Genomic DNA, 13,446 nt, shown 5'->3' on the forward strand with positions numbered 1-13,446 from the left:
TGGATCAAGGTGAATTCAGAGGGTTCGTATTTGGGTCCCTCCACTTACTATACAGGGAAAAAATACCCCCCAAAAAGTCCTCCTTAGCATGTGAGGGGTCTAACTAGGGGTTTTTCATGATTCTAATTCCATTCCAAGCATTTGTTTTGCACCAAAAACATTCCTCGGGCTAAAAACTGACCCCCAATACTGTGATGAGTCATCACTTTTCTGGGGTCAGCTCAGTTTTGCTGTGTCCCTTTTTAGCCCGGGGAATGTTTTCGTGCAAAACAAATGCTTGCAATGGATTCAGGATCATGAAGAACCCCTAGTAAGACCCCTGACACGCTACTTAAATAAGATTTTTTGGAGGTCTTTTTTTCCTGTATAGTAAGTGAAGGGACCCAAACGTGAACCCCCTGAATTCACCATGATCCACTAAGAATATTTTGGAAGATTTTTAACATGTGTTTTGGATGACTCTAAGGATCATAAACAACCTTGAACCATTACTATTGCAATTTCTTTTGGGTCAAACCTCAGATTGACTAGCCTAATAGTGTTAGTGGAGTTCTCCCTAACTCCACTAACGCTATATGGACCAGAGGCTCAGAGCTAGATTGTAGGCCTACATTACTTCAGTCATCAAATCAATTTCTGTATGCCTACCTTTTGTGTTTTAATGGCTTAAATTGTACCCATCATTTTCCATGCTAGTAAAGCAAGCCTTATAAAAATATCAAACTCGCAAAATCTACTCTAACATTTCGAGTAGATAAATCTCCTGGATTTTTACAGTCTAATTAATGTTGGCAGCCCTGAAGTAAGGAGGGGTCCATATTCTTGGTTGTATTATGCCAAATGTCAATTCAATTCAAAGGAGCTTTATTGGCATGAGAAAATATACAGTGGGTAAATGTACAAGGAAGAAAAAACAATATCTGCATCGTCTGTGGGAAGGCAAGGCAAGACAATTTTATTTGTTTAGCACAATTCATCAACAAAAGCTTTACACATTCTGTGAAACTTGATCCTGCATGGCTGACTGAACAAACAGTATAGGTCTTTAACTTCCATGTTCAAGAGAAATGTCTCCAATGTCAAAGTGATAATCTGCATGTGTGTGTGCGCGTGTGTGTGTGTGTGTGTGTGTGTGTGTGCGTGTGTGTGTGCAGCCAACAGGCAGGCAACGTTCAATTACACTGAATATACCCTGTGCTTATGTATAAATGATGAAACACAAATATACCAAAGAAAAGAAAGTAAAGTAAAGTTATGATTATGTCCCATCATTATTATGATTTTATGATTGTGATTATGTCCCATCATCTAATGATCAGAATGAAAGATTCAGAAAGCTATGAAGATGGATTGTCTGTCCTCAATTGAAGTCAGAGGTTGGTATTGGTTGGTACTGGACTTTGGACCTCCTGTAACGGTAGATCACCACTCCACACACCAGGACACAGCCAACCATGAAGGCCACGTTCATACTCAGGTTGATGCTTGGACCAGAAGCTAAACAGGATATGTAAAATGACAGGAAACAACGAGTAAGTACATTTGATTTAAATTGAGACTTGAGATTAAAATCACACCCGTGTGAACTGAGCGGTGGTCGTGGAGGCTGTGCAACAGCACTACTGGGTGGGTGCAGCGGGGTTAGTGTGCTTTACAATGCTGTAGTTTCTTCACACACTCTAATTTATTTGACCCTAAAACATTCAGTTTGTTAATAATAATAATAATACTTGACCACACATGCTGACCCACCCTTCCCCCCTGTGTGTGTGTGTGTGTGTGTGTGTGTGTGTGTGTGTGTGTGTGTGTGTGTGTGTGTGTGTGTGTGTGTGTGTGTGAGAGAACAACAGCGCCCCTCCCTTAACATGTGTGGTCAGAAAAGGTACTGCAGGCTTGAGGCTACATACACGGCCGGACGGCCGGACGGACGCATACATACCCACACACACGGCCACGTATAGGAGACAGTGTGACCACCGCTCAAAAACAGAAACAAAACAAAACAGGGTATTAAAGCAGTTAGAACAGAAGAAGCATGTACAATTCATCTCAAGCAGGACAGCAGATAACAACACACGCATGGAAATCAAATTATGTATGTAACATCCTCAAATGCGTGCAGAGGCTGCAGCTCTCAAGACCTGTGGAAGAGCATTCCAAGGTTAGGGAGCTACAGCCTGAAAGGCTTTGTCACCTTTTGTTTTTAGTTCAGTATGCAAAGCACCCACTTTACTTAGGGCCCTGCTGGGCACAAAATGTGGTAGCAGGTTGAGTTAATATTCCCGGTGCCTGACCATGCAGAGCTCTGTACGTGAGCACCAGGACCGTGACCTGGACCCTGAAATGAACAGAAAGCCGGCATGTAAAGAGACCAGGACTGGAGTGATGTCTGGCAGCAGTGTTTTGAAATAGTTGATGGTGGTCAATGATTTTTCTACTGAGGCAGCCAGGCAGTTGAAAAGTGAATTGTAATAGTCCAAGCGTGAGGAGACAAAAGCATAAATGATCATTTCCAACTCAGGGTATGAGACCTAAGCAATGTTTCTAACTTCGTAAGGTTGAAGAAACCTAAGGCCGTGGGTTACTGATTTAATGAGTGAGTCAAGATGCATTAGCTGATTAATTAATTTACTTCTAAGTCTTTTAACAGTGTGATTGGAATGATGTCTAATGCAGTGTTTCTCAAGTTAATCATCCCCAAATTATTTTGGGGATGATTAACTTAATGTGCAACATTGTTTTCTCACTCAACAGTAAACAAACCAGCATAAAGTGTATAGAGGGTATCTGCACATTTCTAAAGTGACAATATAGTATAGGCTAAAATGACAAATTAAATATTGGCCAAACTGTCAAATATAACTTGTGAAAATAGACGATCTACATGCCCGCAACGCCTCGCAACGAAAGGCGTTGTGTCATACAAAATGTAATGCCTCAACTTTGTTTTGGGGGTCGCGGCCTGAAAAGGTTGAGAACCACTGGTCTAATGGACTGGAGGAAGTTTCCATGCTGCTCATTAGCTCTGTTAAATGATGGAGAGAAATGGGTTCAAAGAAGTCCAGGATTGACTGGTGGTTGGGGCCTAAATAAGAGGTGGGAGTAGAGTAGCCTGGAATCAGATGAATCCGCCAGTACAATCTTTTATTTTGATTTTTTGCCCTTGATATAGTCTGGGGTTATAGGGTTATGCCTATACACTGGCAATCTTGTTCACAAAATACAGAAGGAAGAGAGAGAGAGAGAGAGAGAGAGAGAGAAGACAGGAGGAACAGGTAACAATAGAAAAAAACATACTGTATTGTAAATTAGATGCAACTTGAATCCAGCTCCACTGAGACTAATTGAGGTGTCATTAAATTACACTTCACACTTCACAATGACAATTCACACATGCTTATTTATGCATGCATGCACGCAAATATGTCCGCACGCATACAGTACAGTTGCACGCATACAGTACAGTGAATGCACGCACGAGAGCACACACACACACACACACACACACACACACACACACACACACACACACACACACACACACACACACACACCTTTACTGTTCCATGTACTGACTGCAGTCAGTCATACCCTCTTCGGGAAAGTTAGGAACTTGAAATCCAAGGATACACATTAGCTGCCCACAGACAACACTGTTACTCATGTATACTATACAAGGTGGGGGTCTCTTCAAAGAGAAAACAATTAATGTCATATTATCATTAAAATCTCAAGTGTTTGGCAAATTATTTGGGGGCCCCAGTTGCAAAACCCTCACGGCCCACCAGGTTGAGAACAAGTGTCACACAGTATTTAGACTGACTAGGATTTTCAAAGTGTAGTCTTACCTGGGCTGTCAGCAGTTCTGATCAGGCGCAAAGGACCCTGGGAAATGGAGTGCAGAGCAGTTTGAGCAACAGCATCTCTTCTTTGGCGCTGATTCCCCGATTTGGAGTTGAGGCATCCTTGAGAGCACCTGGTTCCAGAACTCCCCGTCTCACACAGGATGACTGAGCAAGTGATGTAAACCTACCGGAATATGGACAGAGACCGCGATTAGGAAGTCTTACTGGTTCTATTCACCATATACTAGAAGTGAGGTACACCTACTTTATACTGTATGGTCACAGATAAATTGTTCTATTCATCATACTAGAAGTGACCCTCCCCCTGGCCCTTTTATTGTACATATCTACTGTATATATTTTTTTCTGCACTGTTTTCTTTAGTTGTTTTTTTTCTGACTATCTACTGTACTGCATAGTACTGTGTTCTATCCGTCTGTCTTTCAATGTTATACTGATACTTTAATGGTTTCCTTTGCAAATAAGCAAAAAGTGCTTTCTAGGATCTCCTTTTAGTTGACCTTGTACCAGTGAACTGTACCGTCATGAAACTGTACCTTTTCCTATGCAAACCTCTAGTAAAGTCTTCAATCAATCAATCAATCAACAGACAGACGAGTTGCTTCCACAAGTAGAAAATAAATCGTCTCATACTGTACAGTATGTCACATAATTTACCCACAGTGTGTTGTCACATTAATAACTCCTACTGGAAACCTACCCTGAAGATTACAGATTCCTTTTCTCAACTTTTACCGGGTGGAATTTGTCTCTGCAGCATTCTTAGTCAGAGCGATTACTTTATGAGTTTCACTTTACCTCCTCATGAGATCCAATGAAATCAAAAGCCTCCATTCCAAATCTGAACTGAGTCTTGGACCCATGGTAGATTTTCACTGTGTCGTCTCTTACACACCTAATAATCACATAATAAACGACAATAATAGTTTGTTAATTGTATTTCTTGCTTATATAAAATTAATAATCAGTGCTGATCTATAGTTAGTGTAAGAGTTTGTGCTGGGTGTTACATTGCACTTGGCACAAGGCAGTGCACCTTTTTGTTGCCTGTAATGCTGTGGGAATGTCACACAAGCCTGATTTATTCATGGTTGCGTGACCACAACTAGGTGATATGGTGGATGATAAATTACCCATTTTCAATGATTGTGTAGGCAATGCCAGAGTTTGGGTTGTCATAGGGAGTGGCCTTGCAGGACTCCACAAAGAGTTCTGTATTGGGGATGTCAATCATGTCAGTGGTCGCCTCAATCTCCATGTAGATCATCTGTCTGAGGTACACCTGCACTGGATATGTGCTGCCATGCCTCTGCTGCCTGAAACGCTCACTCTCAAAGAATTCAAATTGAAACCCAAAGGTACCAAAACCTTGCTCTGTAAATGCATATGGGTTTTTGTGCTGGAATCCCAGAGTCAGATTGAAACGTTTGGGATAGACGCATGAAAATGCAATCTCAACGTTGTGTTTCCTGCTAATAACTTCAGTGGGGTCGGCAGATGTGATCTCATTCTTGAAGATAAGGTTGTTGCCATCCTCCTGAGTGTAAGAGAAAAATGTCAAGAGCATGCTTTTCATATGAATGTGTAGCACTGCAAAAAAGGCAGAAAGACTGCGCTATTGAGCCAGTTTTGGCCCCACACTCCTCCCCACCTCCTGCTCAGCAGGCCTGCCCACCCCTCCCCAACCCTCTCCCAGCTCCTAGAGACCTAAAATCAAACAGCCCGTTCTGAGACCTGCTTACATAGATCTGCCCATAAACTGAGAAAGACACAATGAAGAAGGTGCTGGTGGGCCATCAAAAAAATACATAAAAATCACACCCGTGTGAACTGAGCGGTGGTTCCCCCCCCCCCCCCTTCCCCCCTGTGTGTGTGTGTGTGTGTGTGTGTGTGTGTGTGTGTGTAACATGTGTGGTCAAAAAAGGTACTGACAGGCTACAGACAGACAGACAGACAGACATGGAGACATACCCACACACACGGCCACGTATAGGAGCGTTGTGACCACCGCTCAAAAATAGGAAAAATGAAACTGCAGTAGTCCCTTTAAAGCTGCACCAATCTAGAGTATGTTATTTTGTTCCCCTTGTTTCTTTTTCTTCTCAACCCTTATGACACTTTTTCTTGAAACAATAATTTCACCCACTGTTTTAACCTGTGAAGTTGACAACAAAGTTGAAGAATGGAAGGTCATAGAAATTCAGTCACGTGACTCTTTGCATTAAGTCATACAGTACCTCTACTGTGGTTCCACAGGTGTTGAGGGACATGACAGCCACCAGGTGGGTGTGATTGGAGTGTGTTTTCAGGTTGCAGGCAGGATCATTGAAGTCTTTCAGGTGTAAGTGGGCCTCATTGCGTCGGATGAGGTAGGACTTCTCCACTGCCACTATCATTGTGGTGGCATTGCAGTCAACAGTGGTGTCTGGAAAGTGACCTTTAACACTTAATTTATGTAGTTTGGATGATGTGTGAATACAGTGGGGAATTTTATAGATGGGAAATTAAGTCACATGATTTGTACACACTACAAAATAAGATACAGAACACTTCAAAATCAGACACACAAATGCAGATCCTGACAAAAGGGGGTACCTGAATTCAGAAAACAGAGAAAGGGGGGTACTGAAACCTAAAAAGGTTTCAGAAGAGTGTATTGACTAAATAGTAAAGAATCTGCTGTCAATGATCTAATATCTCTATACAGTTTCAATTGGAGGTAAATATTATTTATGATATTTAATCAAGTGTCCACTTAGATAATCCACTTAGTCTAATTTACTGATAAGCATTGTCTTGGGTTTTGGTAACAGACATTATTTATGAAAAATTACTCAGGAGTTAAAGGTGTAACCATCTTACCAATCTTACCATAGTGTCCTACATCGGCAATCACACATCGCAGCTCTGACTGATAAATGCTATTGTTTCTGAAATAGAATAATAAAGCTGGCACATTATTGAACCTAGACATTCGCTCTGCAGTATACAGTACTTCACTGTATGTCAAATAATATTTAATAATGTTATCTCCATCTGCATGGTAACCATTTCCATCAACCTTTTCATTACATCAAGTTCTGGCCATACATTATTTAATTAGTTCTGGTCCATTTAATTACTTATTACTTAATCAAGTTTACCTATCTTTTGCCTCAAAAAGAAAGCAAATTGGGAAATGGTCATTTAGTTCATTGTAAGTTGGAGTCCATTTTATGGTGTACTCTTGTGTGGAGGTATTGTGCTTTGAAATCCCGCCTGGTCCACTGATAAGAAGGTCATGGATCCTGCAAGATGACAATGTCTTAAAAAAACTTTCAGTGACTCTCAAGGAAAACAACAGTTGTAATCTAGACTGTTAAATCCATATACCCTCATTCACATTCATAAAATCTATCTATCAAACATTTGAAAACAAAGTCACAATTTCAGAATTTGAGGAATGCTCATGAGTCATGACTCATGATGCATTGTCTGTTTTCACAAAATGTTCACTTAAAGGGGCACTCCACCACTGTTCAACCTATCTTCATAGGTCCTCACTAATGTTCATGATAAAATATCACAATTTTTTTTCTACTCAGTTTGGGTCTCATAGGAGAGCTGTGGGTGGGTCAAATCCTTCCTACCGGTGACATCATCAATGGGAAATGCAAGCTATTAGAAACTGCAGGCTTTCTATTCCTGAAAAAGTTGCAATGTTAAAGTGGAAGCCATTGTTCTCGTGATAATAAAAAAAAAATCCTCAAAAATATTATTTTATTTATTTTTTGTCAAACGATGATGTCACCGGTAGGAAGGATTTGACAGCTCTCCTATGAGACCCAGACTGAATAGAAAAAAAAATGCTATTTTATTATGAACATTAGTGAGGACCTATTATATGAAGACAGGTTGAAAAGTGGTGAACTACTCCTTTAATGTTGCTGAATATTCACCATTATGTTTGCCTGTTTTTGCAGATTGCGTGTTCACCTGTTATGATATGTTGAAAATAGGGACACTAGAATGGATGTGGTAAAAGTAAGATGTACTCACGTGGTGTATTGTGCTGTGGCTCTGACATTGATCTCTAGAGTTTTGTTGACGAAGGCAGGCAGGTTGACTCCATTTGGAGGTGTTGGAGGCCGGAAAAGGGGGAAATAATCTCCATCAAGACATGATGGAGCCTGATGTGAGTCAACTGAAAGTCAAATAAAAACAGAGTGAGAATGACAAAACAAGTATATAAAAAAAAGGTAATTCAATTGTATGACTATTGTCTAACCTTGAACAGAAAACTGCAAAGAAAGCTTGCTTAGTGAAGGAATTGTTGCACGGTAGATTGCTGTAGTTGTTGGTGATATGGTTGTTTTTGTTGATGTTGGAGGTGTTGGTGTTGTGATGGGTGTTGTTGTGGTGGTGGTGGTGGTGGTTGTTGTTGTTAGTGGTGGTGTTGTTGTGGTGGTGGTTGTTGTTGGTGGTGGTGGTGGTGGTGGTGGTGGTGGTGGTGTTGTGGTGGTTGTTGGTGGTGTTGTGGTTGTTGTTGTTGGTGATGGTGTTGGTGTTGTGATGGTTGTTGTTGGTGGTGGTGATGTTGTGGTGGTGGTGGTTGTTGGTGGTGTTGTGGTTGTTGGTGGTGGTGTTGGTGTTGTGGTGGTTGTTGTTGGTGGTGTTGTTGTGGTGGTGGTTGTTGGTGGTGTTGTTGTGGTTGTTGGTGGTGGTGTTGTTGGTGTTGTGGTGGTTGTTGTTGTTGGTGGTGGTGTTGTTGTTGTTGTTGTGGTGGTTGTTGTTTGTGGTGGTGGTATTGGAGTTGTGGTGGTGGATGTTGGTGGTATTGGTGTTGTGGCGTTGGTTGTTGTTGGTGGCGTTGGTGTTTGTGTAGTTGGTAAATTATTCCAGCTCATGACATGGCTACGTTTGTATCTTCCCATAGACCAAGGGTGTTTTGATGTGTAGGATCCATCGTTGTAGAAGACATTGATGTGTTTTCTGGGGAAGTCTTGCACAACGAGCTCAAATGCACTGATTCCAATTTGATTACTGTGGTTATATGAGAGGGAGCAGGAATTCTGAAGAAAACAAAGGAATATTTTTGTAACACAAACTACAAAGGCTGCAACAGCTGACAAGTCATATTTAATTTGGTACTATTGTTTCTGTGGATCTAAGATGTGCCTCTATGAAACTAATCTTCGAACAAATGCACACTTGCTAATTGTGAATGTCTTCACACCATGGTTTATTATACCAGTATGTCCTGTAAGCATTTATATTCATTTGGTTGGTGGTTGACTGATAACTTTGAACAGAATCATGCTCGACATGAGTAACACATGTCTTATCATTGTGAAATAAACATACACACTATATGTGATAAACACCTACACGTTGTATGTGTATTTATACGTCTCATTATTGAGGGTTTAAGTGGTTAACTGTCTGAAAATACACATTAACATGAATCCAACACAACACTACACTACACTACACTACACATAACAGTGCTGTCAAACAAGTCTATGAAGCTATGGAAAAGTTTAATCTGCAACACAATTTTATAAAATATGTGGTGGGGGCCCCTGCTTCATCTCTCTCTATCCCATGATCTTACCTGATCTAAGGAGAACCCAGCTGGTTGATAACACAGACTACACGATTGATCATGGGGGGGAAGCCATCCCGAAATGCCAAACCTGCATCTAACCTGGTCACCATCAGGATCAAAACCTGCTATTTTGAATGTCCTGGGACAGTTATTTGTTACTCTGTGAAATGAGAAAACAGTTAGATTATGTTCAGTAATCAAACACTGTTTTATACTTTTTAGTTTTTAACCAAATGTTGTACTATTTCTTCCATAATTCTATAACAAAGCAAGCAAAACTGAATTAGCCTCAGACTATTGCAATCTCATCAAGTCTTATTAAAATATACGTGGAGGAGGGAGAATTCACTTTAATGTATAGCATCCAGCCATGTTTGGTTCTGCATCTCTCTCTCTCTCTCTCTCTGTGTGTGTGTGTGTGTGTGTGTGTGTGTGTGTGTGTGTGTGTGTGTGTGTGTGTGTGTGTGTGTGTGTGTGTGTGTTGTGTGTGTGTGTGTGTGTGTGTGTGTGTGTGTGTGTGTGTGTGTGTGTGTGTGTGTGTGTGTGTGTGCGCGCGCGTGTGCGCGTGTGTGTGCGTGTGTGTATGTGTTTGTGTGTGAGAGAGTTATTTTTGCCACAGATATACAAAATAATTTATCAATATTTATTTTACCAGAAATACTTAATTAACTTGCCATACTGTCTATGCCAATGTGCTACACATTTTACAATGATAGTATGTTTGCATGAACCTCCTAGGCACAGATAAATATAAGCCATTTTAAAAGCCAATCTACAACACATTTCATCATGACATGTTGAGAGGTTGTAGATCTGGGGCCCTATTTTCATCCATGCCTTATCCGCTATCCCTAAACTTTTTACTATTTTGAAAAACTTTTTAAAATATTTACCTGACCTGATGACATGCCCACTTCACTACTTTTCAACCTATCTTCATATAATTGGTCCTCACTAATGTTCATGATATAAAAAAGCAAAAAAACATAAATAATAATAAGGGTAGTAATAATAATAATAAGGGAAATTGTGCTATTTTATCATGAACATTAGTGCATGAGGACCAATTATATGAAGACAGGTTGAAAAGCAGTGAAGTCGTCCTTTAGGACTGCCAGGAGGCTAAGACAGGCGTTAAATTGACCATATTCACCTGGCGGCCATGTTTGAAATTTGGATTGAAAACTGTAGCCTACGTACATAGGGTGGCAACTAGGGTGGCAATTCATTGTCTTAATGGCAAGATGGCCGCTGTGTGAATGTGCTCAATGTGGCATGGTGAAAGTGTATTCCATATTTGGGATTTCAATAATTGGGTCTTATCAGTACAGTGTTTCCATCGCACATTACATGAGCAACCCTTCTCTGTACATAACAGAATTGGTACTGTTATGCTAATCTGCATCCAGACAGATTATGCAAACTATTGTGCAACAAAGGGAATTTGTTAATCTTGTTTTATAATTATTGATTTGACAGTTTTTCCAGTACACACTTCCTTCATCTTCATTCAATGCATCTGATTGATGGCACTGTGAACCTGATGCAATGTTATGTTAAATAATTGTTCATGTAAAAATGAATAGTGATATTGTTCATTACCGCAAGACAGGTATAATGGTTGTGACGGGTCCTCTGTTAGACTCTCCAGTATCAGATCGGGTTCCGAGGTCCACATGGGCAATCAACTGCCAATGCGGAGCCCAATTCAAGATCTGATTGTTTTCTATCCAAATTCCCCAACCGGTATGCATGATCCTAGTGCTGGTTCGAATCCTGTTATATAAAATAATTGTATCCTAAAGTCAATGGTACAGTAATTTCAAGGTGACCAAAGATATTTGTTCTGGTATAGCCTATGTATTTCCATCCTACAGCTAGCCAAACTATATCACAGATTAGTCACATCAAGTCAAATCCATTTCTAGAGCATTTAAAAAACACCAGGGTTGACCAAAGTGCTGCACAACATATACAAAATAGAATAAAAGATACAGCAGTGTTAGACAGATATAAATATATCTATACAGTAACTCCTGCAGTACTGTGCCTGTACACTTAATCCTAAACACAAGAAGCAATATCAGCTGTAAACTAGGATTCAATGGTGGTTTCTTACGTTTTATTTTTGACTAGATCACTAAAATGAATTTTGTAATTGCTTTTTTCTTCTTTTTATTTCTATCCAACTTTTTTTTTACCCAATGTCAATTGTCTAATGTAATCCTGGGCGCTACACTCCCTCTGCCAACCTGGGGAGAGCAACGGACTGACCTCATGCTTCCTTCTATGCATGAGGAGTCCAAGCCGCTTCTTTTCACCTGACAGGGGGGGAAGGGGGGGTTTCGTGGAAGGAAAACGTTATTCCAACCAGTTCCTTTCCCCTCCATCAGGCGCCCCGGCTGGACAGAGGGAGGCAGTATAGAGACCAGAATTACTGCATATTTTTTGTGAGGGTATACCTACCCTAGGGGACACGGGGAGAACATGCAATTGTGGTGTTACACATATGGCTTGACCTCTCATCTTAGGAAAAATACATTTCCTCACCAAATGTCAAATGGTCTGTTGCTACGCAGCTGTCTTGTCTCGACCACCTCTTGTTGGCACCAGCTGAAACCATAGGAATTCCTGGCAATAAGTGAGCTGGTCTTACTGGTCTGGGAGCCACAGTCTCTACAGCTTAAGTCATTCAGGGAGCAGGTGTAATGGGTTTGCGTGTGGCGAAGATCCACCTGCAACAAAAAAGTGTTGAATAGCTCTACTATAGGAATCATTGCTATAGAATGTTTGTTTTGTAACAGGGGTCTCCCCGTTTCTCCGGCTCTTTAGTAACCAGTAAATATATTTTCAGGCTGGTCACCAAAATTCATGAAATCAGGAGAGAGAACGCATACATGGCCTACAGGAGAGACAGGTGAGGTTAGAAGTGGTGAAACAAAAGAATAGCAGACAAAATTGTTTTTGAAAAACACAATAAAGGAAATGTATTTTCTGTTCACTAAAGTGTTGTTACTGAATTGAATAAAATGTGTTTACAGCATGTTTAATTTGAAAGGAAATTCCTAATTCCCTACTATAAAGCACACAAATAGAGTTATTAAAGGGCAGGATATTAAAAGTAAGTTTGTGGTTTGAACCTCTCTAATCTTCCTCTTCACATGCTGAGCTGTGGCACATTGGTGCAAATTCTCAGTAGTGTTAAAATCAGATCGTAACATTATGGAACTTTCACAAAATACTGTGATGTAGAACCTATATTGGAACTCTGTGTTAAAGATCCACATAGTTCCAAGTTCAACTTAAATGCATCTTGACCTACAAATTGTGGTCTAAAGTTATTTATTTATATTGCTCTGCCGCGGAGTCATATAGAACTTTAAAGAGACTTTATAGCCACGGTATATGGTTATTCTACCACAAGGGGTGTGGGTAATAAGCAGCAGCAGCTTCATGGTTTTAATTTATAATACAGCTGATAAATGTTTTCTCTTGATTTTATGTGTGAAAGTTATCTACAATAAATCACACATGGCACAATACTGCGACCAAATGTCAATGTAAGATTGCATGGGTCTTCAAATAAAAGCCTTCTTAATGTCCCTGCAACCAAGTTGAAAACAAAAGGTGATTGAGCCTCATGGAATGACTTACTACTGTCCTTTAGAAATGCTGATTCAGTCGATGCCTTTAAAAAGCTGCAAATTTTGGTTTGTAATATTGTTTATTTATATGCACTGTGTCACACACTATGTACTGTGTCACACATTGTGTCACACACTGTCAAAGCAGCAACACAGTACATATAGTGTAAACACACAGTCTGTGTGTTTATATACTGTTTTGCTGCTTTGTTTGAAACTTATTTTTTATTGTTGCTCTATTTTCAATTTGATGTTCTTGTTTTATTTAAGCAATATTACACGAGAGGGTGTGCATTACCGTGGTTAATGGCACACCAGCGTTGCTGCAGGAACGAGGCAGAGCTAAGTT

The 13,446-nt window shown here is 40.3% G+C and overlaps 1 protein-coding gene across 7 annotated transcripts in view; it reads right to left on the reverse strand.

The window, feature by feature from the left end:
- Positions 1–996: 996 nt before the first annotated feature.
- Positions 997–13,446, reverse strand: part of LOC308288471 (CUB and zona pellucida-like domain-containing protein 1) — a 13,880-nt gene continuing 1,430 nt past the window's right edge. Inside the window, exons 1-11 of one of the 7 annotated variants that reach the window (XM_080729919.1) lie at positions 13,396–13,446; positions 12,004–12,188; positions 11,056–11,229; positions 7,905–8,049; positions 7,010–7,153; positions 6,729–6,796; positions 6,104–6,291; positions 5,000–5,403; positions 4,665–4,761; positions 3,849–4,029; positions 997–1,497 (exon numbers count right to left, since the gene is read on the reverse strand). The exon at positions 13,396–13,446 is cut by the window's right edge and continues 1,430 nt beyond it. In XM_080729919.1, coding sequence (XP_080586045.1) covers positions 1,361–1,497; positions 3,849–4,029; positions 4,665–4,761; positions 5,000–5,403; positions 6,104–6,291; positions 6,729–6,796; positions 7,010–7,153; positions 7,905–8,049; positions 11,056–11,131 — 1,440 coding nt within the window. In that variant the 5' untranslated portion in view covers positions 11,132–11,229; positions 12,004–12,188; positions 13,396–13,446 and the 3' untranslated portion in view covers positions 997–1,360. Of the gene's footprint in view, positions 1,498–3,848; positions 4,030–4,664; positions 4,762–4,999; positions 5,404–5,838; positions 6,292–6,728; positions 6,940–7,009; positions 7,154–7,904; positions 8,050–8,133; positions 8,918–9,459; positions 9,614–11,055; positions 11,230–12,003; positions 12,488–13,395 lie in introns of those variants that run through there. The other 6 variants (XM_080729917.1, XM_080729918.1, XM_080729916.1 and 3 more) reach the window with 6 other exon arrangements.

The sequence above is a fragment of the Nannobrachium achirus genome, assembly GCF_963921795.1.
Source record: "Nannobrachium achirus genome assembly, chromosome: 7".
Taxonomy (NCBI): Eukaryota; Metazoa; Chordata; class Actinopteri; order Myctophiformes; family Myctophidae; genus Nannobrachium; species Nannobrachium achirus.